The following is a 26982-nucleotide window of genomic DNA, read 5'->3' as shown; positions in this document are numbered from 1 at the left end:
ATGCTTGTCTTAGGAGTGCCTATTGCTGCAAAACAAATTACCCCAAAACTTAGTGATTTAAAACAATCCCCATATCATTATGTCTCACAAGTTTATGGATCGGGAATTTGGGCAGTGATCAGCTGGCCGGTTCTACTCTGTATGACAACAACTGGGACCACTCAGTGTTATGCATCTGTTGGCTGGGCTGGGCTGGATCGTCTAAGACAACTTCATTCACATGCCTGGCAGGCTGGCAGGGATGACTGGAGGGGTGGGCTCAGCTGGACCACTGTCCCTCTCAGTGTAGTCTCAGAGTTTCTCCATGCGGTCTTCCAGCAGGACAGCCAGACAGCTTACATGGCATCTGAGGGCTCCAAGAGAAAGAAAGTAGAAGCAGCCAGTGTTTTAATGCCTGAGCCTAAAAACCAGCACGACGTCACTTCCACCATATTCTGTTGGTCAAAGCAGCCCCAGATTCAAGGGGAAGGGACATAGACATCATCTCTTGATGGGAGAAAAGTCCAAGAATCTGTGGCCCCTTTTAATCCTCACAGCTATATTTCTTGTCACATAAATCAGCTAAGATCCTGCAAAGCAGTGTCTGGAATATGACAGCCTCTTATCTAGAGCCTTTACGGCAGCTCCCTTACCAGTGAAGGGAAGTGGAATGGGTACGTTTTTCCATTGATTCGAGCCACCATTTATTTATATGACAGAGCCAGATTTTTTAGTTTCAGGAGAAATGAGTCATAACAATCGACTGAGCAGCACTTTGCGAAGAGACTTAGCACCAGTGTGTGTCTGTACAGTTGTTTGTTGAACCAGCTGTTATGTAGCTGTGAGGTGATCCAGTTACCTGAACAGTTTGGTTCACAGACAGTACCCTGCAAATGGACAGGAAGTAGCACAGATATCCTAGCCAGCTCATCTTCCATCCTGTTTCCTGTTGGGTTTTCAGAGCTTAGCACAGCCTTCTCAGCCTGGCTACAGCATTTTCTGAGTTGGTTTTCCTAGGAGGCAGTGGGTACTCTGCTCTACGCCTTAGAATACATGGGCTCTGAAACCACCCCCTCTACAGACCTAGAGGTTCTGGTGAGATACTTTGCCTTTCTGGTCTTTATCTTTGTAATCTAGACATGGATGTGAGAATGGTTGGATTGGCAAACCCCTGAGGTCTCTCCCAGCTCTAATAGTCTATGATGCCATCTTTCAAGGATGAAAAAACCTTACACAGTCAAAACACAGAGGCTAAGCTCACAGGCTGACAGGCCACCTCAGAAAGGTGGGCTCTCCAAAACTAAAACCATTCCCGAGGCCAACTCTTCAGACAAAGATTAGACTGGACTATGGGACATAAAATGATACTCGTGAAGAGTGTCTGGCTATAGTAGATACATGAGACTAAATGGGAAGCTCCTGTCCAGAGGTGAGATGAGAAGGCAGAGAGGGTCAGGAGCTGGTTGAATGGACACGGGAAATCCAGGGTGGAAAGGAGGAATGTGCTGTCACAGTATAGGGAGGGCAATTAGGGTCGCATAACAATGTATGTGTAAATTTTTGTATGAGAGACTAACTTGAATTGTAAACTTTCATTTAAAGCACAACAATATTAAAAAAGAAAAGAGGACTGTCCCGCAGGAGAGGGGTCTCCATGGAGGGGCCTGGGCCAGGTCAGGCTATGTTCTGCAGTCTGCAGTACTTTGCGAACACCCCTGCCCCCCGTGTTGCAGTACTTCTTACATTGCGTCTTAATTACCATGTCTATCTCCCCACCCACTGTGGGTTATATATAGAGCATGGACTTGATTTTATTTTCATATCTCCAAGCATTTGGTGAGGAGAAGGGAGAGGTGCCTAATCCTTCTGACGTATTTTATGTACCAGGCATTGTGCTAAGTGATTAACATACATGGTCATGTTTAATCCTCACAACAACCCTTTAGGGTGGGTGGTATTCATCTCCACACCTAGGAAGGGCAGAGCCTGGAAGGCTGCATTTGAAACTGTCACCTTTGCACAGCCCACGTAATGCATAGCACAGAGCAGGGCTTGCTAACTGAAATGTTTGCTGCAGTAAGTACAAGTCCCCATCGATCAAACCACCATGTAAACGATGCTCTGAGTCTTCCTGCTACTAAATAAGCAACATGTGTTCTATATGACCTAAATCTGTGCTTGCTCTGTGGCCTGTGGTGTGACGAGATCTTTCTCTTCCTTTGTCTTTGAAATGGTAGGTTGGAGGACTTGCTTCTGAAAACGTGAGATGGGCAGAAGCTGTGCAGAACTTCAAACAGCAGGAGAGGACATTATGTGGAGACATTTTACTTATTACGGCTTTCATTTCATACCTCGGCTTCTTTACAAAGACATACCGGCAGAGCCTCATGGATGGGACCTGGAGACCTTACCTGAGCCAGCTGAAAGTACGTATAGCCTCAGTGTCTCTGACACATCCGTCTCTGGGTACCAGTGAGATCACATGACAATAACCAAATCTTCTGGTCCCCTCTTAAGCACTCACTCCCACCACCACCTAAGCGCCCCATAGTCAGCTTGGGAGCTAGGAGTAAGACGTGTGCCATGTCCTTCCACACTGCCCCTACCAGGCCACCTGAGGGAAGAACAGCACCTCACCTCTTAATGGAACCCTTCATGGAAACTTCATCCTCTCTCTGCCCAGTAGGCTGTTTCCTGGTGCTCCGCAAAGCTGTAAAACCTGAGGGACACCAAAAGATCTCCTTGTTTCCTTTGCATCTCTCTGCTCCTGAGCCAAACCATGTCCCCAGTAGTAGAGAGGAGAAGGCCCCTGTCCCCAACTTCATGTTGCACCTTGTCAGCGAGCCCAAAGCTGCCCGGTGTGTGCCCATGATACAGACACCCTCATGGAAAGTTTCATCTGCTTCTGGCATAAGTGCATGTATGAATGGCTACTCGCATGCTTTTCTTAAGGGCTGCTCAGCTTGCTCCTTCAGTGCAACTCAGAGGAGTTACTCCCAACTCCACTAGCTACTCTTCTCCCCTGAAACAATAAAGTGGGGAAATTCTAGTTCTCGACCTTGAAGGGGATTCTGAGTTGTGCCTGGAAACTATAGTCAGAATAATTTGTAATATTACCTTGGCATTTTCAAATCACTCATAGGAATCCAGCCACAAATTCAGCATGTCCTACCATTCCATTATATAGGGGATGCAAGAGATGTTCAAGAGCGAGACACCCTCAAGAAGTTTATACTCCAGCTGACGAGACAGGTTCATAAAAATCAGCTACAGTAAGAGAGTCAATGTAAAAAGTGCACAACTTATAGTAAGGGTTGTATTCCTAAATTCATTTGCAGGTGGGTCCTTAGAACACAAAGCACATTTTGTGTAGTGATTGATGGCTGAGTTCCCAGATCAGCTCATAAAACCCTATTCACCTGTTGATTTGCTGAACAGTGGTTTAGAGGCAGTTGCAGTACTGGTAAATAAAACATAAAGCTGCTGTTTTATTCATCTGGAACACTTGTGGAAAAGGAAATTGTTGAAGAAATGATCATTAACTGAGTGAATGAAGATGAGATCGGTGGCAGCTTAGTGAAGATTTTTCTGGATTCATTTGGAGTTCTTAAGCTCTTTTGTGTCATGGACTCTTTTGACAGTATGGTAAAACTTATGGATTCCTTCTCAGAATAATGCTCTGACTGCATAAAATGGACTGCATATAATTACGAAGGAAAGCAATTATATTGAAATGCATTCCTGGTCCCAGGATTAGAAACCCTCCATGATGATTTCCCTTTAGAGGTTTGCTTGATGATGTAGTACTGGCAACTCTTCGTAGATATGATTAAGGTGCAAGAGATGGTTTGGAGAGGTTTTTCTGAGGTAACTGGATAAGACAAATGGCAGAGAGGAGAGATGGAGAGATTAAAAGGGACTGTGTGTCCACCAATGAAAAGAATGCTTGTAGAAAAATTAAATGAGCTGAGAGAGGTCAACCGAGAAAGAAAATGGAGGGTCTGGTGTGTACACAGGCTCCCAAAGGGAAACAAGTGTGGAAGTGAGGAGAGCGATCCGTCTTCCTGGTTGTTCCCAGTTTCCCACCATGCACCAGCAAGCAAGTTTGCAGGGAGGAGGGAAGCAGCCTGGGGAGTGGGTGGTTGGGCAGGGGAAGCTGAACATTTCCTGCCATTTGCAAGCTGGGCCTCTTAGAAGGCATGTATGAGGCTATCGCTTAAAAATTCAAATAATCTGTAGTAGAAATTTGATTTAGGTAAGTAAGCTGAAGAACAAAGTGTCACAGGGCTGAATTTCTGCTGATGTTCATCCATCAAGAGAAAAAGACTATCGAGACTTTAATAAAATGCTTCCAGAAATTATTGCACACCCAAAAAAGTACTTTTCATTGGGGCTCATGGGTGAGAGGCTCGTCTGTCACTGTGAGGTAATCTGGGGAGAGAAAGAGACAGCATTAACAATCCCCCCTCCCTTACCTCCTGTGAGCAGAGAAGTTCTTGTCCTATGGCATGAGGTGAGGGTTGCCTGGGTATAGCCCCCCAGGCTGTCTGTCCTAATCTTGAGGCAGTGACTTCTGTGGGGACCCACACCCTTTGACCCCAAGTGTCCAACTCTGGAACACATTTATCACAGCCTATGATGTCATCCTCCTGTACTGAGGGGTTGGAGGTCCCAGATGCAACAGAGGAACCCCAGTGCCTCGGCGTTATGTCTTCCCCCATCCCGTTGGGGTCCCACAGAAGAGAGAGGCGCATGAAAGTAGCATTACCCAGCCGACCACAAACCGCCCCCGGGGAAGTGCATCCAAGGAAAAAAGAAAAAAGAACAGCAGGGAAATTCACAGGAGTAGCCTAATCTGGCAACTGCCTGGTCTTCCTCCACCCCCTCCAAGCTCAGTATTGCCCAACATGCACAGCAGGGTCGTGTTTCACATCCAAATGGCCCTTGTGAGGTGGGGGCTAGACAGTGTCATACTCTGGGTGCATACATAAGTACAGTCACAGAGGGCCTGTGTGGATCCTTGGGAATAAAGCTTACAGTGTTACAGGAGTTAATCAGGTTGATAAAGCTCATAATGTGGCCCTCTATCATGAGGCTTCCTGCCCTGGTGTTTTTACTTCAGTCCAAAGTCCATAGTTTGTGGATTGCCTGAGGCAGTTAATTTTCAAATGATTTGTCCATGGCATTAGGTTATGGATTTCATCAGCATGAGCGGTGCCTGGAGCTGCTCTGGGTGTATGTGCGGTGCAGGAGCTGCTCTGCGTGTGCGGTGTCTGGAGCTGCTCTGGGTGTGCGGTGCAGGAGCTGCTCTGGGTGTGCGGTGCAGGAGCTGCTCTGGGTGTGCGGTGCCTGGAGCTGCTCTGGGTGTGCGGTGCAGGAGCTGCTCTGCGTGGGCGGTGCCTGGAGCTGCTCTGCGTGGGCGGTGCCTGGAGCTGCTCTGGGTGTGCGGTGCAGGAGCTGCTCTGGGTGGACCGTGCAGGAGCTGAGGCGGCTTCTGTTGTTTCATGGGCTCAGCCGTCAATCCAAACCCAGCATTCGCAGCAGCTTGGGAAGGCAGCACTAGGAGTTTTCTTTTAGGAAGAGGAAAGCTTTCAGGAGCATTTTTGAAAAAATAAAGATCATCAGTGTCCCTCCACCCCCACCCCAACATGCTTCTTCAAGTGTGGGAGGTTTGCGTTTATTTTCCTATTAGCAGTGTGTCCCATTTAGTAATCAAAACTTTACAACAGTTTTCTATTGTCTCCTGTTATATCTTGTTAATTGTCAGGAATGGTTGTATACCAAAGGGACAAAGTAACAGTATTTTATATAATAGACTATTTGATAGAACATACGGTGTGCATGAGAACTGTCCTTTCAGGGAACTGCTGCATTGAGACCCCAGACTGCTGGCCTGAGATGTATATTCGGGCCGGGGTTGTCTTGTCCCCTCCCATCAGCCATTTAAGCCCGACCTTCGGTTACCTATTAACGTGCTCAATCACCCCTGTGCCTTGGGGGTGATACAGAGCCGGAAAAGTCCGTTCAAGATCCAGTGGAAGCCTCTGCATAGAATGAGAGGCCCATGTATGATTTACTGCTGAGAACACCCTGGCTCAGGAATCTGCCCTGGGCAGTGTTTTCAGCCTTGGTCAGGCTCCTGTGGGCAGGACAGCTTCTCCACGCCATTCGGTGTCTTGTGGTAACAGTGTCAGTCAATGCATGCAGGCCTGGTCTGGGCTGGTGTCTGAATCCTTCTAGGCTGTCCTCATAGATCCAGGAGGCAGTGGCTACACATCTCTTTGCTCTGGAGCAGAGGACGCTTTGACCTCTGTAGTCAGTTGACAAGTGTGTTCTGCTTGTTGGCTGTTTCTCCCCCCACCCCACCCCACTCAGCATGAGGGCCTTTTTGGTGAACATCCACGTGGGTAGCAAAAGCTTATCAGGAGCAGAGCTGATTTTATCCAGATGTCTCATCCCCACCGGGGGCTTGGTTTATATGCCAGTCCAAGGTTTGCCAGTGGCCAGATCAAACAGCCAGGCTATTAGTTGTAACCCATGTCACAGGTTTTCATGTGCCCCACCAAAAATGGCCCTAACTGCAGCAATTCTGGTCCGGGGTTGGAGGCAGAAGTTTACAGAAATGTACATTAATATAGTACAATTTGTAGGGGCCCCGAAGGGACTTACCTAGTCAGGCTTGGGCAAGGGTCCTAGTGCTGGTGACCTCAGACCCAAAAGTTTACCTCATCTTGGTGCCACCTGTTACAGAGATCAGTCAGATGTGCACTGGTATCTAAAAACCCAAGATACACATTTATTTTTTTAATTTCCCCATTGAACATTTTCCTCATTGAACTTTAATTTTGCCATAGAGTTTTTGGTCCCCACCTGGTGACAGAGAGACCTAGGGTTAACCTTTAATCCTGTTTATTTCCCAAAGTCAGGAGGCCTGAGTACAAGTTGGCAAGGCCCTCCGTCCTTTGTGGAGCCATGCTTCCCCATCCCAAGGGACATGGAGGCACCCCTCCTGTTATTAGCATTCCAGAGAGGGGCCTTTCTGGTCTTCTCAAGGCTGCACAGCAAAAAGAGGTCTAGAAAAGCTCTTTACTCTTTTTTTTCTCCTGCAGTCTGTGCTGGGTATGACTGAGAGCACTAGGGACTTCTTTACTCAGCTTGTTGGAGCCCCTCCCACACTCTCCCGTCCCACTGCTTGAGGGCTCTGAGCCGTGACTAGGGAATTGCTCCCTTAAATCCCCCAGCATCAGTAACCAAAACCACATGGCTTTGCAGATTTTTTCTCTTTTGGCTTCTCAAGTGCAGATTCCTGAGGCCACCTTACTGTTTTCAGTGGGACATTACAGTGGATGTCTTCATGCTTTTCCCACTGTCATACCAGGAGACAAGGACAGGGGTTTCCACTGAGGAGGGCCCTGGCCCATGAAAGCCCCCAGTGCCATCTGAGACAGAACAGTACCATGAACATCCTATGTGGGGGCAGGATCATAATGTCAGAGTGCTGTAATGACTTCAGCAACAGTCCGAAACCCAGTTCTCATGGCTTTAACAATCCGAACCAAGAATGGACGGCCGTAAAGCTCTCTCATTAAACAAAGGCATCGGCCAGGTTGCAGGGGACTCCCCCAGCTTCTGTTAGTATCTGACCTTCACCTTGGACCTCATTTGAACAGTTTCATTTTCAGCAACACTGAGTCTGCAAGAAGACCCCTGAGTTACCATGGGAGAAAGTGGGAACATGAAAGCAGCCTTGTTAGCAGGGAAGGTTACCATCATCCTGCTACTCCCCATCTGGTCAGAGAGAGACCAGTATTGTTGCCAGTGTTTCGTTCCCAGGAGAGCCAGCACCATCCTGAAATGAGTAAACTGACAAGCCCTTGTGTTTCAACCATGCCATCCTGTCTTTCTGGCGAGGGAGTCCTCATGCTTCACCACCTCCCCAGCCTCTGTGCTCATCCATTTCACCAGCTCAGTTAGGTTAGCAGGAGGGTTTCTGAAATCCCACTTACCGCCTGCCTTCCCCTTTAGATGAGTGAGGGAACGCCCTAGGTCATCCGTCTCCAAGCCAGATCCTCTGCTCAGATCAGTAGGGCACGGGCTACCCTTTAGCCTGAATCAAAACACCATGTTTTTCCACTATAACCATACCTACCTCGCTCGCTGCACCGAATTCTGCAGTGTTCTGAGTGAAATAAATCACAGTGCAGGGCTCTTTGGATGAGAACAAATAATCACAGTACTCACTGATGTGGTCACAGTCCTTTATGACCGATAGTAATCAGGATGACGATAAATGGAGTAGGGTTCTCCCAAAAGACTTCCGTCCAAGGGTGGAATGTTTTTGGTCACTTCCATGTGAGCTCATCAAGGTGCCAGGGGTGAAAGAACTCGGGCCTTAAATTTCTATAGTATAAACTGAAGGGGTATACGTGCAGGATTGCATGGGAAAGGCAAAAGAGTATAAGAGGAAGAGGACTTGATTCAGACACACCTGGCCTGGCCATTGTCTTTTGTTCAGGTGCAAAACAACATAACCAGAAAAAACATTTCTTCCCCTCAAGTTACAAGATTCTGTACAATTAAGTAGTTACGAGTAGTCCTGGAGACAGAGGAAGTTACTGTGAGCTCAGAACAGGGAGGAAGTTTTCTCTGACAGTGGAGAGAGAGTGAGACCCAATTCCCAGCCTCCTTATGAAAGAATGCTCTGAGTCCAAGGCTTCAGCTTAGGCAGCCTGGATGGGAATCGTAATGGCAGACTTTTCAAAGAGATACATCGTTTAGTGACATATTGTGTATTCCACCCCCAGCTGAGGAAGAATTCGTCCATTCTGAGTGTTGTGTGGCATTTGTCCTTCATCAGGTCCCCATCCCGGTCACCCCCACCCTGGATCCCCTGAGGATGCTGACAGATGAGGCTGACGTAGCCACCTGGCAGAACGAGGGCCTCCCTGCAGACCGCATGTCGATGGAGAATGCCACCATCCTTATCAACTGTGAGCGCTGGCCGCTCGTGGTTGATCCTCAGCTGCAAGGGATCAAGTGGATCAAGAACAAATATGGTGAAGACCTCCAGGTCACCCAGACTGGTCAGAAAGGGTAGGTGGCAGATGAGAAAAGCTCCCACTTTTGCCTCCTATGCAAAGAAATAAAACTGTTGTGATCCAGTTTTAAGCCCCTGTGGATTATTTCCACCCTGCTGGTACCTCACATATTTCTCCTCCCATTTTAGGAGGCATTTTTTCAATGAAGCATGCCTAGGTACTAAGTCTTTGAATTTCTTTCTCATTAGAAATCATATGCTTCAGCCTCTCAACCAATTCAGGAGTCCTTTCTCCACCATCCCCGTGCTCATCTTCCCACCTCTCCTTGGACACTTCCTGCCTCCCCAGACTTCCTAGTCCATTGTTGAACAGCTCTGTGTTTTAGAACGTCTTCCTCGTATTTAGCCAAAAGCTGCCTCCCTTCACTCTCTTCTACCCACTCTTCCTACTTCTATCTCTGGAGTCACATGGAACAAATCCAAACTCTCTTTCACCTGAGAACCATTTGTATGGTTGCAGCGAGATGTGTAGCAGCTAAGTTAGTTACAAAACCCTTTGTGTGCCCTTGTACCTGCCATTTGCCTTTGTACATACGAGAAGGGAGAGTTACTCCATGAAGGACATGGGTGGCAGAGAGAAATGCTGAGCAGCACCCACAGCTCTTCCACTGGCCCCGTTTACTGCTTCATTAACCCCGTTAGAGTTTAGCCTTGTAGTTTCAGGACTCAGTTCTCATGTGTGTGATTAGGATACATGAGGGAAAACAGGGTGGGACAGTGCGGGAGGGATGAGGCTGGAGGTCATTTATTAGATAGTTTAAATGTGCCAGCTTGGTGTTAGGGGCTGTATCTCAAATGCCTTCTTTAATCAACACAACCTATGAGGCTAGAGTTGTTGGTAGCATTTCACATTATGAGGATACTGAGGTTCAGAGAAATTAAGTAATGTCCTCAAGGTGCATTGTTTTGGAGTGCTGGAGTCATCCTCAAATAGAAACCAAGTTTCGTTTGCTCTAGCACACTGCCCTCCATTTCGTGCTCATCGGTTTTTGCTTCTTTTCTGGATCTATCTCACCAATCTATAGACATCCTGTATTTTTTCTTCCCATCTTAAAAAACAAAATAACTCTCTCACTCACATTTCTCCCTCCAGTTACTGCCTTTTTGTCTGCTCCCCTGCCGGCAACATTCTTGGGAAGAGTTGTATAAAATTACTGCCTACAATCCCTCTCTTCTGTCTCTCTTAAACCCACTCCAATCAGGCATTCACCATTAAATGTTCTTGTCAAGGTCACCCATGGCTTCCACATCGTCAGACGCAATGGCCACCACTTAATTCTTGTTGTACGTGGTCTATCCACAACAATAACATGGCTGGTCACATCATCCTTCCTGAAAAACTTTCTCCATCCCTTTTCCTGGTTTTACCCCTACCTCACAGGCCACTCCTTCTTAGCCTCTTTGCCTGGCTGTTGATAATTTCTTCTTCTTGACTTCTTAAGGTCAGAGAGCCCCACGTCTCAGTCCTTATACCTTCTCTATTCTCTATCTGTAGTCACGCCCTGAGATATCTCATCCAGGCTCAGGACTTCATATACCATTTTTATACTAACAAGTCCCAAATTTGTATCACGCATCCTGATCTCTGCCCCGAATTCAGAGTTCTTTGATTTAACCCCTATTTGGTATCTCATACTTTTTTTTCCCCCATCAAGTCAGTTTCTATTCATGGCAACCCCATGTGTGTTAGAAAATACTGTGCTCCATAGGGTTTTCAATGGCTGCTGTCTGGAAGCAGATTTCCAGGCCTTTCTTCCTATGCACCTCTGGACAAACTCAAACCACCAACCTTCCGTTTAGTAGCAAGTATATTAACTGTTTACACCACCCAGGGACTCCATCTCAAACTTAGTACATCCAGAATTGAACTGATCTCATCTGCCCACTGCACCCACCCCATCAAAACCTGCTGTACCCTTCTCTGCTAAGGGCAACTCCATCCTTACTCATACATCCATACTCGGGCAGAAAACCTTGGTGTCACCTTTGACTCCTCTCTTTCTTTCACTCCCCACATCTGACATGTCAGAAAGCCCTGTTATCTAGCTCTGCCTTCACAGTATAATCCAGAATCTGATCACTTTGCCCCATCCTCTGCTCACACTGTGGTCCCAGCTGTAGTTTCCTCTCACTTGCAGTATTGCAGTGGCCTCCTAAGTGGGCTCCCTGTTTTCTCCCTTGCCCCCTACAGTCTCCTCTCAGCAGAGTAGCTAGAGTGATCCACTTACCACCTAAGTCAGATCATGTCACTTCTTTACTCAAAGCCCTCCTAATGCCCCCATCTTACTCAGAATGAAGCCAGAATCCTAAACATGGCCTACCAGAACTTACAAGACCAGGACCCTTCACTTCTCTAGTCCCCTCTCCTGTTACTTTCCCCTCACTCACTTCACTCCAGCCTCCTTGCTCTTCCTCAATCACAGCAAACCTTTTTTCTCAGGCTGTTGCAGTGGCTGTTCTTTCTGTCTAGAACACTCTTTCCCCAGATATTCTTGTTGTTTTTAGTTGCCGTTGAGTTGGCTTCTGCTCATGGCGACCTTATGTATGACAGAACAAAACGTTGCCTGGTCCCGCACCGTCTTCGTGATCGTTGGTATGTTTAAGTTCATTGTTGCATCTATCGTGTCAATCCAACTCATTAAGGGTTTCCCTCGTTTTCACTGACCCTCTACTTTACCAAACATGATGTCCTTTTCTAGCAATTGGTCTTTCCTGATGATATAAGCAAGTAGAAGATTTTCCTAAGATAGTCTAGGACTTGGATTGGTTTCCTGGAGCTGCTGTAATAAATTATCACAAACTTCGGTGAAGGGTAAGACAGTACACAATACTGGGGAAGTCAGCAGAGCTTGACCAAGGCAAGGTCATGGAAGCTTCATAGACACATCCAAACTCCCTGAGGGACCAAATTACTGGTCTAAGGGCTGGGGACCATAGTCTCGGTGGACATCTAGCTCAACTGATAATAACATAGTTTATAAAGAAAATGTCCTAGAGACTACTTTGGTGAGTAGTGTCTGGGGTCTTAAAATCTTGTGAGCTGCCATCTAAGATACTCCATTGGTCCCACACAGACTGGAGCAAGGGAGAATGAAGAAAACCAAAGACATAAGGGAAAGATTAATCCAAAGGACTAATGGACCACAACTACCACAGCCTCCACCAGACTGAGTCCAGCACAACTAGATAGTGCCCCACTGTTCTGACAGGGGTCACAATAGAGGGTCTCAGACAGAGCTGGAGAAAAATTCAGAACAAAATTCTAAATCACAAAAACAGACCAGACTTACTGGCCTGACAGAGACTGGAGAAACCCCAAGAGTATGGCCCCCGTATATCCTTTTAGCTCAGTAATGAAGTTACTCCTGAGGTTCACCCTTTAGCCAAAGATTAGATAGGCCCATAAAACAGAACAAGACTAAATGGGCACACCAGCCTAGGAGCAAGGGCGAGAAGGCAGGAGGGAACAGGAAAGCTGGTAATGGGGAACCCAAGGTCAAGAAGGGGAGAGTATTGACCTGTCATGGGGTTGACAACCAATGTCACAAAACAATATGTGTATTAATTTTTTAACGAGAAACTGATTTTCTCTGTAAACTTTCATCTAAAGTAGAATTTTAAAAAAAAGTGAAAATTAATAATCACGAACTGGGTGACTTCAACCTTAAAAATTTATTCTCTCACAGTTCCAGAGGCCAGAAGTTCAAAATCAAGGTCTCGACAGAGTTGGTTCCTTCCAGAGGCTCTGAGGAAGGTCCATCCCATGCCTGTCTCCTAGCGTCTGGTGCTTGTTGGCTGTCCTTGGTGTGCCTTGTCTTGTGGCTTCGTCACATCACCTGCCTCCGTCTTCACACTGCTATCCCCTCTGTGTGTTTCTCTGTCTCTGTGTCTCAAATTTCCCTCTCATTCCTCTTCTAAGGGTACTTGTCATTAGATTTAGGGCCTAACCTAAACCCAGAATGATCTCATCTCAAGATCCTTAACTTAATCACATCTACAATGACCCTGTTTCCAGATAAATAGGGTACTGGAGTACTGGGCGTTAGGACTTGGACATATCTTTTTGGTGGCACAGTTCAAACCACTACCGGATTCACACTCTTGCTTCCTTCACGTCTTCTCTCTCTGCCTTATTTAATGTTGCAACCAGTCCCTCACCCCTGCATTGCCCCATCCTCTATAACCTGCTTTATTCCCTTTCTGTTACCACCTCCTAATATAGATCTGTTGTCTCTCGCTACTAGAATCTAAGCCCCTGAAAAGCAAGAATCTTTGTCCTTTTTGTTCACGGCTATATCCCTGATAGCTAAAACACATAATACCAAAACCAAAGAAACCAAACCCACTGCCATCGAGTCGATTCTGACTCATAGTGACCCTATAGGACAGAGTAGAACTGCCCCACAGGGTTTCCAAGGAGCGCCTGGTGGATTCGAACTGCTGACCTTTTGGTTAGCAGCCATAGCTCTTAACCACTACCGCTACTAGGATTTCCAAAACACATAGTAGGCCCTCAATAAATATTTGTTGCATTGATTCTCTGTCCGTGTCCATTGACTACATTTCTGTTAGTTGATTTTCTTGATTTGTTGTGTATTATTTGAATATTATAATATAGTATATTATTTTATATTTATTATGATTAACTGTAGTCTCCATCATATCAGTAGAAATTTGAGTGTGCCATTTGCCTTTTAATTTTATTGGCAATATACTACAGTTGTTGGTTTTTGTTTTTTTTTTTAATTTAGTCAGATTTGTCACATTGCTTCTATAGGTTGTGCTTTTACTCGAATGGTTAGAAAAGTCTTTTTCTCTCCAGAAATCATATATATAATATATATTCTCCTACATTTTTCAGTTTTTCGTAGTTTATCTTTTACACTGAAGTCCAGTCACCTGGGGTATATTTTAGGATATCATATGAGGTAGAGACCTAACTTTATTTTCCAAGTGGGTAGCCATTGTTCCAGTACCACTTACTGAATATTGTTTCCCTGGTTAATTAAAGATGCCACTTTTATTATATATTAAATTATTTTTTAAATAGACCTTTTTTTCTCTTTTATTTATCTAATACTATACCAGTTTTAATTATTTAATTTTATATTTAGTAACATTTATATTGTGTAAATATCATATGTCATAATTATTTTTAGAAAGAGGTGAATTACACAAAAAAAATTTTTAAAGAAAAAGATTAAAATCTATAATTCATCATTGAAAGATAATATTAACGTTTTGGTTTATGAAATCCTTTAAGATTTCTTAGTATAAGGCTGTATTATTATATACGTTATATAAAATATTTTAATATTAGGTAATATGATTCCTTCCTCTTCATTATCAATTTTTTTCTTTACATCCTCATTTTTTTTTTTTTTAGGTTAACTTTAAGATCTTTGGTCAAGATCCGTAAAATTTTATTGTTTTTTTTTTTTTTAATTGGAATTATAGCAAACTGGAGCCCTGATGGTGCAGTAGTTAAGAGCTCAGCTGCTAACCAAAAGGTCATCAGTTTGAATCCACCAGCTGCTCATTGGAAACCCTATGGGGCAGTTCTATTCTGTCCTATGAGGTCACTATGAGTTGGAATTGACCTGACAACAGTGGGCTTGGTTTTTGGTGATATCAAGCTTATAAAACGATTTAGGGAAAATCTACCTTTTAACATGTATATTAAACTCCTTATAATACTGAAAAATTAAAAATAACCTAGATCTTTGTTAATTGATTCTTAAATATGGTCTCATACACAGTCATTAAAAATGGTTATAGAAGAATATTTAATAACATGAGAAAGAGTTTACAGTATTTATACACAAAAAGCAGGTTATAAAACAATGCACCGTATGAATCTAATAATATAAAACTAGAAAATATAAAATATCCAAATATATATAGTTAAACACCAAAATGTTGATGACAGATGGTAGATTTATGGTGAATTTTCATATTCCTTTGTGTATTTTGTATTTTTTCTGTATGTATAAAAATGTATAAGATCACATAAATATCATTTTCAATAGAGAAAAATGTGACCACGTGAGTTACCCCAAACAGCTGTGCCTTCAAGTTAACCAGTGTGCTTTACAGGCCAGGGTTGTCTTGTTAAAGTGCTTCGGAACCCTTTCCTTGCCACAGGCTCATTCTGCCTGACTTTTCTCCCCCAGTTACCTGCAAACCATCGAGCATGCCCTGGAAGCTGGAGACGTGGTGCTGATTGAAAACCTAGAAGAGTCCATTGATCCTGTCCTGGGACCCCTGCTTGGAAGAGAAGTCATTAAAAAAGGACGGTGAGGCACAGATGTGCTGCTGACCCTTTGTGAAGAGCAGGTTCACAGCCCCGTTTAGAACTGTGGAGAGAGTCCCTCTACCTAGGATAGCCTGTCCTCAGCTCGTGTCAAGTAGCTCCCCACAGCATGCAAGCCTTTCTTTATTCCGGAAGAGGAATATCTATGTGCCCTCATGTCCTAGAGAAAGTTTCCTGGAATAACTTTGCTTCCGGTAGTCAATGTCCTCTTTTCAAAAACCGCCCGTTGCTGTGGCGTCAACTCTGACTCATGACAACCCCATGAGTGTCAGAGTAGAGCTGTGCTCCGTAGGGTTTTCAGCGACTGCTGTTTTGGAAGTAGATCACCCACTGCCCAGACCATACCTTGCCTTAATAGGTACTTAGGTTGTGCTCATTTATTTGTTTAATTATTTCCACCCATAGAAGTCATTCCTCTGTCAACCAAAAACATTCTCACAGAAAAAGAAAGCCCTATTCCCAGCCTACAAGGCACTTCTGTGCCGAACACGTTACTGCCACCTGCTGGAAATTTTTCATAATACACAAATCTGTGCTGACAACAAGGTGAATGTCTCTCCTTAACAGTTGTACAAAATCAAGCATGGCGACCGGGAAAGAAAGTCTACCACCCTCCTCCCCATTGTCTATATTACACATACAAGAGTCCCTGGGCTCACTCAGACCCACTAGGAGGACCCCATCTTTATACTGTTATTGCTTGCAGTGATCAAAAATGCTATGATTTTGCGAAAGCACATCTGGTAACACTAGAATTCTTTCCTTGGACAAATTTTGCAGAAAAGGAACCCGCTCTCACATGAGCCTTTGTGTTCCAGATTCATTAAAATCGGAGACAAAGAGTGTGAATACAATCCCAAGTTCCGGCTCATCCTTCACACCAAGTTGGCCAATCCTCACTACCAGCCCGAGCTGCAGGCTCAAGCCACCCTGATCAACTTCACCGTGACCAGGGATGGCCTGGAGGACCAGCTGCTGGCTGCTGTGGTCAGCATGGAGAGGCCAGACCTGGAGCAACTGAAGGTGAGGCAGGCACCCACCAAGAAGGGAGGCAGAAATTGCTCCACCACTAGATCCGGCAGGGCTCCACACTCTGGCGGGGGCTAGGGTGTTTTCTCCTGGAGCTGAGCAGAGGGTGCTCAGTCACACCTAGCTACCTGGGAACACCAAGTAGGGAAATCGAGAACAGTCTGAAATGAAGAACAGAGAGGCAGAAGACAGCTAGGATAATGGATATTCCTATCACCAAGAGCAGAGTCTCTGGATGGTGCAAACAGTTAATGCACTTGGCTACTAACTGAAAGGTTGGTTGTTTGAGTTCACCCAGTGGAGCCTCAGAAGAAAGGCCTGGCAATCTACTTCCAAAAATCAGCCGTTGAAAACCCCATGGAGCACAGTTCTACTTTGACACACATGGGTCACCATGAGTTGAGATCGATTTGATGGCAGCTGGTTTGTTTGCTTTTTGTTTGTTTGTTTGCTTGTTTGTTTAACTTAGGGAAGCTGTAATTTATTTGCTCTTGTACATCCTGTGATTATTGCCTTTGGACCCGTGCTGCCTGCCTTATCACGGAAAGAACTGTCCAACTGTTGTTGGCTCCAGCCACAGCTACCCTGCCCTCCCCGGTGTTTCTTAAAAATGTGTCTCAATCTTGCTTGAATACCAGGACTTGCTGTTCTGTCTGCCGGGAATGTTCTATGCCCAGGTGCTTGAAATTATTTGGGAATTGGCTCAAATGCCACCTGCTCCTTGACTCTGTTCCTGGTCACCCCAGTTTAAATGAGCCTCTGTCTCTCTAATATCATCCTGTTTTATTTTCTTTATAATTCTTATCACTGCCTGAAATGACAAGATTTATTTGTTTGTATTCTTATATTCTGTGTTCCTTCACTGCCCTGGTTAGCCTTGTTCTCTGCTGAATTCGCAGTACCTATAAAGGTGCCTGCTACAGAGCTGATCCTCCACAGGTATGTGTTGAAGAGATGAGTGATTACAGGAAGCCAAGTCCCAGGGATCCATGAGCTCAATCTCACAGGCACTGTAAATTTGTCCTATAACCTAATCATGTCTAAAGAGAGGGAAGTAAAGGATGTGGTTGAACCTGTTTCTATCACCTTGGAGAATTTAACTCTGCTGAGTTCTGGATGTAGGCATGTGAGCATGTGTGATCAGAGGCCCTCAGGCTCGGGTCTCACCATGTTCACAGCCAACCTTTCATTAGCGGACAAGTGCAATAACTATTTACACCACCCAAAGTTAACTACCCTCTCCCCTGCCCCAAAAAGAGCTTCCAGTGTTTTAGGATATCTATCCTAACAATCAGAAAGGGAACATGAGGTGAGATCTGCTAGGATACCAGCACTCTACTCCAGCCTGAGGAGGACTCTTGAAAATAGCTGTCTAAGCTGTGTAGAACAGTTTCTGTTGATTTTTTTTTTCCCCCAAAAGAAAGATAATCCATAAGAGAGCTGTTCATTTCTGGGCATTAAAGTAATGATAGAAAGGACCTCCAGAGAACTAAGACTTGACCTGGGCTTTAACCATTCAAAGAAATAAGTTCCATTTCGTGAACATTGGCTCTGGTAAGCATTGCATGACAGTCCTATCAGGTAGGGACTGTGGTTAACCCCACTGAAGTCACTGAAGTTGTTAAGAACTTAACGTGGCCCACAGACGTATGGTTCGGTTGGGATTTGATTCATCTGCTTGTCTCGTCTGCTTATTATCTCAACACTCTGCTATTCTGCCTCGTGTAGTACCTCTAATGGAAGGGACTCTGGCTCCATAAGCATTTATGTGTTCACATCTATCCCAACAGTGAGGGCAGTGGTGGTTCTGTGGTAGAATTCTTGCCTCCCACACGGAAGACCTGGGTTCAATTCCCAGCCAGTGCACCTCATGTGCAGCCATCACCCTTCTGTCAGTGGTGGCTTATGTGTTTCTGTGATGCTGAACAGGTTTCAGCAGAGCTTCCAGACTAACAGTAGGAAGAAAGGCCTTGTGATCCACTTCCGAAAACCGGCCAGTGAACACCCTATGGATCACAATGGTCCAATTCGTAACCAATCATGGGGCTGGTGCAGGACCAGACAGCATTTTGTCCTGTTGTGCATGGGGTTGCCGTGAGTTGGGGGCCAACTTGATGGCAGCTAACAACAACAGCGTCCCAGCAGTAGGGTGCTCTGGACTGACATGCCTGACTCCTTCTTACTTGATATCCATAGTCAGATCTCACAAAGCACCAGAATGGATTCAAAATCACCCTCAAAACTTTAGAAGACAACCTGCTCTCTCGCCTCTCTTCAGCATCTGGGAGCTTCCTGGGAGAAACAGCCTTGGTGGAAAACCTAGAGATCACCAAGCAGACAGCTGCAGAAGTGGAGAAAAAGGTAAAACTCCTCTAACTAGTATGGGAAGGCAGCCTAGGCTAGGAAGCACATTTTCTTTCCTGCAGTCTCTGAGTAAGGCATTTAGGAAAAACATATCAGAGTAACAGATTAACAGATGGATTTTCCATCTTCCCAACTTTCTTCTAGAAGTTCAAGCCTGGTAAGATTCCTGAAATGACTATTTCATTTCCTGTATTGTGGGGTTTCTACTTTCTTGGAAAAGCTTTTGACAATTCTTAACAATTACAGCTTCAGATATTGCCTTTCCCTCATTCTGTCTGTTCTCTGCTTATTTCTGTTGGGTATATTTTGAATCTTCTCCTTCTATCTGCAAAGTCTCATAACCTCTCATATATTTTCCATCTTTATTTTTCCCTGAGCTGCTTTTGTAACAATTTTCTTAGCTCTATCTTCTAATCTGTTTATTTTCCTTTCAGTTCTAATCTGTTATTTAAATTGTCAACTGAGTTTTTTCAATAACTGTATTCTTATTTTTAGAAGTTCTATTTAGTTCTTTTTTAGATACGCCTGTTTTTTTTTCATAATGTCCAATTTCATGCTTTTTAAAAAATGTATCTATGGCTATTTAACATGATTAGTTAATAATGTATTTTAAGTTGTTCAATCATCTCCAGTTTGGGGGATACTAACACTGTGTCTTTTTTCTTTTTTCTTTTTTGAATGTTCTAACTGCTCCTTTTACCAAGACACTTCCTCCTATAGTTTGTAACCATTAAATTGTGGGCTCATTTTCAATAGGGATCATTGTATTTTTCCTGTGGGACTCCCACATATTATCAGTAATTTCACTCTATTCTGGAGCATAAGGCAAGGCATACTGAGGTTTGTACTTAATGGCTTATTTTTAATGAAATATCTCTTTCTGGTGCTTAGATTTTTTTGTTGCTATTGTTTTTATTTCTGATAAGAAATTTTCTGAAAACCAAGCATTTCATTGAAAGAGATCTTCTTTGTGAATTTATGTATTACTCCTTCATTAAAAACAAATTAAAAATTAAAAATAGGTTATACTTCTTTTCTTGGATGTCCACTGCCTGGAATTCTAGTTTATTTTCAAATAATGTACATTTTTGGCATTTCCGTGAAAACTTTCTCATTAAAAATGGAGCTTGGAGGCTTGTGTGACCCACACCTCCAACTGGAAGCGCTGACATCCTCAATTTTGTGAAAGGCTGGACGTGTACCGCCAGCTTTCTCCCCCGAGCTCTACTCGTCATTCCCATCCCAATCCACCCCACCCTGCACACATACACACATGTACACTCACAGAGAAGCCAAGTTGATTCCCAGGAGGCCCTAGTGGGTTTGAACAATGGATCTGTTGTTTCTTTTTTTAACAGGTCCAGGAGGCCAAGGTGACCGAAGCGAAAATCAACGAGGCCCGAGAGCACTATCGGCCAGCAGCTGCCCGGGCCTCTCTGCTGTACTTCATCATGAATGACCTTGGCAAAATCCATCCCATGTACCAGTTTTCTCTCAAGGTGACTTACACTTGGATGTTTTTTCACCTAATCACAACAAGCATTATCAGATAGCCAGTGCCACTCTCAGTCCTCCATCAGAGGTTGTCCATGTGCTTTACTAGCTGTGGTAGAGCTTTGTGGGCAAAGCCAGGACAGCAGCTACTCTGCCTTCAAACCTGTGTTCAGTCTTCATCTCTTTGATTGGGGTCACATGACTCATTGGTTACTTTGAGTGGAACAAAAGAGAAAGCTCCATAGAAACTCTCATCCTCATTCATTCAGTCAGCATATTTCCTGGGTACTGTGCTCATTAAATGTGTGAAAGAGGATACCAAAGAAACAGAAATAGTGATCCTTGCCCCAAAAAGCTTAAAATACAATAACCAGTCCATTCACCATCGGGTCATTGTGATTCGTGGCGACCCCATGTGTGTCAGAGTAGAAGTGTGCTCCATAAGGATTTTCAATGGCTGATTTTTCAGAAGTAGATTGCCAGGCCTTCCAGGATTCCAGTTAGCAGCTGAGCATGTTAACTCTTTGCACCACACAGGAACTCCTAAAATATAATAGAGATCAAATGTGCATGTTGTTTTGTGTTGACTAATGACCAAATCAGACAAAATAATGGACCAACTATAAGTGTCTTTTCTTATTACACTAATATCCCCAAAGCTACTAGTTTATGTTTGCATTATGGTTGCTGAAATAGTCCTAAAACCAAAGATATTAGCAAATTGTAAACACTGAGAAAACTTACCTTGTTTAAAAAAAAGGAAACAGCTATTAATTTTAAGTACACCTACGAAAGTACATCTTTCTTCTCTAGAGCATTCATCAGAAGACCACAATTGCAGAGGCATTGGGACGTAGAGGAGCATTTCTGGGAATTTCTCTGGTTTGGCTCAACACACAGAGAGAATGCCCACAAAGAGAACAAACACAGACATATGAGACACAGAGAGAGAGAGAGAAAGGGACAGAGGAAGAGAAAGCACAAGCTTGTTTTCTGTGCTTGAAGCCAAGAAGGGAAAGTAGAGAAAAGACTGAAAACCTGAATAGCTAGAAATCGAGAGTTCCGAATTATATTGTGGTTTTCATTTTCTTTAATGATTCGTTCTATTCATATCACATTTAAAATGTAGCATTCCAAATATTTATTTTTATAAATAGTCAATATTTGAGTTTAATGCAATGGAATATTTATTCGTATGATTTTGATTTCATATTACACCCATAAAGTGTAGTTTAAAAGATGTAACTAAAGCAGGGTAAACCAAAAAAACCAAACCTGTTGCCACTGAGTAGATTCCGACTCATAGCGACCCTATAGGACAGAGTAGAACTGCCCCATAGGGTTTCCAAGGGATTTGAACTGCTGACCTTTTGGTTAGCAGTCGAGCTCTTAACCACTTCTATTACAGGAAGGATCTATTTTTAAAAGTACACTTGGGGGACTCATGAAATGACTGCAGAGGTAACAGGAAAAAAAACAAAAACACATGAGATTCTAATCATTACCAAAAGGAAAAATCATTAATTAAAACTATTCTGACTACCTATTATGTACAAGTGCCTGTTTTAGACAACAGTTTGTACAAGACATTGTTTCTACCCCTATGAATTTTATAATCTAGTGGATATAATCTTTGATCCCAGATGCTTATTATTGACTGCATTTTACTTTTTATTTGGGTAGTTATCCAATACAAACTTATTCGTTTAATTGAATTATTTTGGCTACTGGATATTTATTTTTTATTGATCAAAGCTGTGGGCTCTTGTCTGTATGCCCACGGCTTTGACCACACTGTGACAACATAATAATACATATGAACCGTCTAAAAAAAGACTTGATAGCATGTTTTCTTGCTGCCGCTGTCCCTCCTTGGCAGGATATGCTGGGAAAACATTTCTGTGGGCTGGCAAATTGTAATATTCTTCACAGGTAAGATGGCTAGCTATATACAGGGAGGGCCGTGTAAGTTACCAACATCCAGCCTTCTCCCCCCAGGCCTTCAGTATTGTCTTCCAGAAGGCTGTGGAGAGGGCTGCCCCCAGCGAGAACCTGAAGGAGCGGCTGACCAATCTAATAGACAGCATCACCTTCTCTGTGTGTCAGTATACCACCCGCGGACTCTTCGAGTGTGATAAGCTGACCTACCTTGCTCAGCTCACCTTTCAGGTAAAAGGGGATTGAAGAAGTTTCCAGAAAATGGGTTATTTTCTAGTGCCTAACCAGCAAATGTAAAGTAACTTTTCTAACATCACTGCCCGTAGTATGTTCAGACTATCAATCTCTAAGTAGAGGCAAAAAACAAGAAAGTCAAATATGGTAAATGCATGCTGCCCCCGCCATTGTCACACTCATAGCAGACATGACTATTCAATCATTGTACTTTTTCTTGCTGAGACTGATGAGACCTCAAGTGCCTCATCAACATCGTCCTCCAGCAGCCACTACCAATCAATCAAAACTGGCCCTAAAGATGAAACTAGTTGGCCATACAAATACCTGGATACTTTTTGAGATGCCATAATAACTTTGCTAGAGTATCTGTCATTATTTATTCACCATTAGGGTTAGAAGTTTACTGTCCCAAACTTCCCCTGGGATAAGAAATGGCACAGGTCTTTCGATAGACAAAGAAGCAGCCTGGGCCTTAATATGTCTTTAACAGCTTTGGCTTGAGAACATCAAGAGCTTCCAGTGTTGCTGCATCTTTAGTAAGAAACACTTGCCTTCCACTTATTCTCGGCATCAGATGCCATGAAAATGTATTACCCTGCGCTTATCCCTCTAATCATTTAGGATTGGGATTATTTTTCCATATGTAAATTGGAAGTACAGACTAGATTATCTCTAAAACCGAAAACAAAACAAAACCCACTGCGGTTGAGTCGATTCCAACCCACAGTGACTCTGTAGAACAGAGCAGAACTGCCCCATAGGGTTTCCAAGGCTGTAAATCTTTATGGAAGCAGACTACCACATCTTTCTCCCACGGAGCAGCTGGTGGCTTTGAATTGGCAACCTTTTGGTTAGCAGCTGAGCACTTAACCACTGAGCCACCAGGGGTCCCTCCCGAACATACATCTCACTAATTACCCTTCCAAGTCTCTGCACTTTCCATTTCCCCATCCCCAGAAAGTCTTTCCTTCCTATCTAAAAATCCCATCTCTCAGCTTCTCCAAGACCCAATTCAAAACTACTTGCAAAGAGTTGAGTCAAGTTAATCCACCTCCCACTGTTCTCTGGTAACTCCCCTGTTCTGGAACCCCTTTAGCATTACTGATTTCCATTGTTGTTGTTGTTAGGGACCATCCAGGCAGTTCCAATTCATAGCGACCCTATGCACAACAGAACAAAACTGCCTGGTCCTGCACCATCCTCACAATCGTTGTTACGCTTGAGCCCACTGTTGCGGCCACTGTGTCAATCCATCTCGTTGAAAGTCTTCCTCTTTTTTGCTGACCCTCTACTTTACCAAGCATGATGTCTTTCTTCAGGGACTGATCCCTCCAGATAACACGTCCAAAGTATGTGAGATGTAGTCTCGCCATCCTTGCTTCTAAGGAACATTCGGGCTGTACTTCTTCCAAGACAGAGTTGTTCGTTCTTCTGGCAGTCCATAGTATATTCAGTATTCCTCCCCAACACCAGAATTCAAAGGCATCGATTCTTCTTAGATCTTCCTTATTCATCGCCCAACTTTCACATGCATATGAGGCAATTGAAAACACCACGGCTTGGGTCAGGCACACCTTAGTCTTCAAGGTGACACCTTTGCTTTTTAACACTTTAAAGAGAGCTTTTCCTGCAGATTTGCCCAATGCAATGCGTCATTTGATTTCTTGACTGCTGCTTCCATGGGTGGTATGGATCTAAGTAAAATGAAATCCTTGACAACTTCAATCTTTTCTCCATTTAGCATGATGTTGCTTATTGGTCCAGTTGGGAGGATTTTTGTTTTCTTTATGTTGAGGTGTAATCTATACTGAAGGCTGTGATCTTTGATCTTCATCAGAAAGTACTTCAAGTCCTCTTCACTTTCAGCAAGTAAGGTTGTATCATCTGCATATCGCAGGTTGTTAATGAGTCTTCCTCCAATCCTGATGCCCAGTTCTTCTTCATGTAGTCCAGCTTCTCAGATTATTTTCTCAGCATACAGATTGAATAAGTATGGTGAAAGGATACAACCCTGACACACACCTTTCCTGACTTTAAACCACACAGTGTCCCTTTGTTCTGTTCAAACGACTGCCTCTTAGTCTAAGTACAGGTTCCTCATGAGCACAGTTAAGTGTTCTGGAATTCCCATTCTTCACAATGTTATCCATAATTTGTTATGATCCATACAGTAGAATGCCTTTGCATAGTCAATAAAACACAGGTAAACAGCTTTGTGGTATTCTCCGCTTTCAGCCAGGATCCATCTGACATCAGCAGTGATATCCCTCATTCCACATCCTCTTCTAAACCCGGCTTGAATTTGTGGCAGTTCCCTGTTGATGTACTGCTGCAACTGCTTTTGAATGATCATCAGCAAAATTTTACTTGCATGTGATATTAATGATACTGTTTGATAATTTCCACATTCTGTTGGATCACCATTCTTTGGAATAGGCATAAATATAGATCTCTTCCAGTCAGTTTGCCAGGTAGCTGTCTTCCAAATTTTTTGGCATAGACGAGTGAGCACTTCCAGCGCTGCATCCGTTTGTTGAAACATCTCAATTGGTATTCTGCCAGTTCTTGGAGCCTGGTTTTTTGCCAGTGTCTTCAGCGCAGCTTGGACCTCTTCCTTCACTACCATCGGTTCTTGATCATATGCTACCTCCTGAAATGGTTGAACATCAACCAATTTTTTTTTGGTACAGTGACTCTGTGTATTCCTTCCATCTTCTTTTGATGCTTTCTGCATTGTTTAGTATTTTGCCCGTTTAATCCTTCACTATGGCAACTCAAGGCTTGAGTTTTTTCTTCAGTTCTTTCAGCTTGAGAAATGCTGAGTATGGTCTTCCCTTTTGGTTTTTTAACTCCAGGTCTTTGCACATGTCATTATAATACTTTATTTTATAATTTAGAATAATTTTTATAATAATTTATCTTATAATACTTCACATTAAAGTACTTTACGGATTCATAGATACTCTTTTATTTTGCATATGTTCATACTTTGCTTTGAAACTCTTCTCAAGTCATATAATTTGGGTGCATCATCTCCTCAACTTAGAATGCAGGAATCATGCCTTAAAAGTATACACTCCACGAAAGCAATGTTAAAAGAGAAGAACAAAGTAGGAGGACTCACACTTCCTGGTTTTAAAACAAACTATACAGCTACAGTAATCAAAACAGCTTGTACGGGTATAACAATAGACACAAAGAGCAATGGAATAGAATTGACCCTTCAGAAATAAACCCACACATCTATAGTCAGCTAGCTTTTGACCAGGATACCAAGTCCATTCAATGGGGAAAGAAGAGTCTCTTCAATAAGAGGTGCTGGACAACTGGACTAAACCAAAGCTAAGAAGTTTCCTGAATACACTGAAACACTTCGAGGGACAGAGTATCAGGGGCGGGGGTCTGGGGCCCATACTTTCAAGGGACATCTAGGTCAATCGGCATAACATAGTTTATTAAGAAAATGTTCTGCATCCTATTTTGATGAGTGGCATCTGGGGTCTTAAAAGCTGGCAAGTGGCCATCTAAGATGCATCAATTGGTCCCAACTCAGCTGGAGTAAAGGAGAATGAAGAACACCAAAGACACAAGGAAAGTATTAGCCCTAGAGAGAGAAAGTGCCACATAAACCAGAGACTTCATCAGCCTGAGACCAGAAGAACTAGATGGTGCCCAGCTACCACCAATGACCGCCCTGACAGGGAACACAACAGAGAATCCCTGATGGAGCATGAGAAAAGTGGGGTGCAGAACTCAAATTCTAGTAAAAAGACCAGACTTAATGGTCTGACTGAGACTGGAGGATCCCCAGAAAGCATGGCCCCCGGACTCTCTGTCAGCCCAGAACTGAAACCATTCCTGAGGCCAACTCTTCAGACAAAGATTAGACTGGACTATGGGACATAAAATGATACTTGTGAAGAGTGTGCTTCTTAGCTCAAGCAGATACATGAGACTAAATGGTTAGCTCCTGTCCAGAGGTGAGACGAGAAGGCAGAGAGAGTCAGGAGCTGGTTGAATGGACATGGGAATTCAGGGGTGGAAAGGAGAAATGTGCTGTCACAATATAGGGACAGCATTTAGGGTCACATAACAATGTATGTATAAATTTTTGTATGAGAGACTAACTTGAATTGTAAACTTTCACTTAAAGTACAATAATAATAAAAAAAAAAAAAGACGTGCTGAGAAAATTGGATTTCCATATGCAGAAAAATGAAACAAGATCCATGCCTCACACCATAACAAAAACAAATTCAAAATTGATTAAGGGCCTAGATGCACAAACTAAAACCATAAAATTCTTAGAAGAAAAAGCAGAGGCAATGCTGTCAGGCCTAGCTTTCAACAGTGGGTTACCTAATATGATAACAAAAGCACAAACAACAAAAACCAGAATAAATAAATGAGACGTCATAAAAATTAAAAAGTTTTGTTCATCAAAACACTTTACAAAAAAGTGAAAAGACAAGCTACCACATCTAAGTCACCCTGATGTTTGGGGTAAAAACAGATGCACATAGAAATGATT

General features: G+C 43.5%; 1 protein-coding gene across 1 annotated transcript in view; it reads left to right on the top strand.

Moving 5' to 3' along the window:
• Nucleotides 1–26982, top strand: part of DNAH9 (dynein axonemal heavy chain 9) — a 450622-nt gene that overhangs the window by 343499 nt on the left and 80141 nt on the right. The window contains exons 51-57 of the mRNA XM_012555448.1: nucleotides 2217–2405; nucleotides 8837–9072; nucleotides 15250–15372; nucleotides 16208–16412; nucleotides 18615–18779; nucleotides 20141–20281; nucleotides 22275–22445. Of these exons, the coding sequence (XP_012410902.1) occupies nucleotides 2217–2405; nucleotides 8837–9072; nucleotides 15250–15372; nucleotides 16208–16412; nucleotides 18615–18779; nucleotides 20141–20281; nucleotides 22275–22445 (1230 nt within the window). The remainder of the gene's footprint in view (nucleotides 1–2216; nucleotides 2406–8836; nucleotides 9073–15249; nucleotides 15373–16207; nucleotides 16413–18614; nucleotides 18780–20140; nucleotides 20282–22274; nucleotides 22446–26982) is intronic.

Source organism: Trichechus manatus, unplaced genomic scaffold (assembly GCF_000243295.1).
Source record: "Trichechus manatus latirostris isolate Lorelei unplaced genomic scaffold, TriManLat1.0 scaffold00040, whole genome shotgun sequence".
NCBI classification, from domain to species: domain Eukaryota; kingdom Metazoa; phylum Chordata; class Mammalia; order Sirenia; family Trichechidae; genus Trichechus; species Trichechus manatus.
Note: the sequence above shows the minus strand (reverse complement) of the source record. Positions and strands in the feature narration are given on the sequence as shown.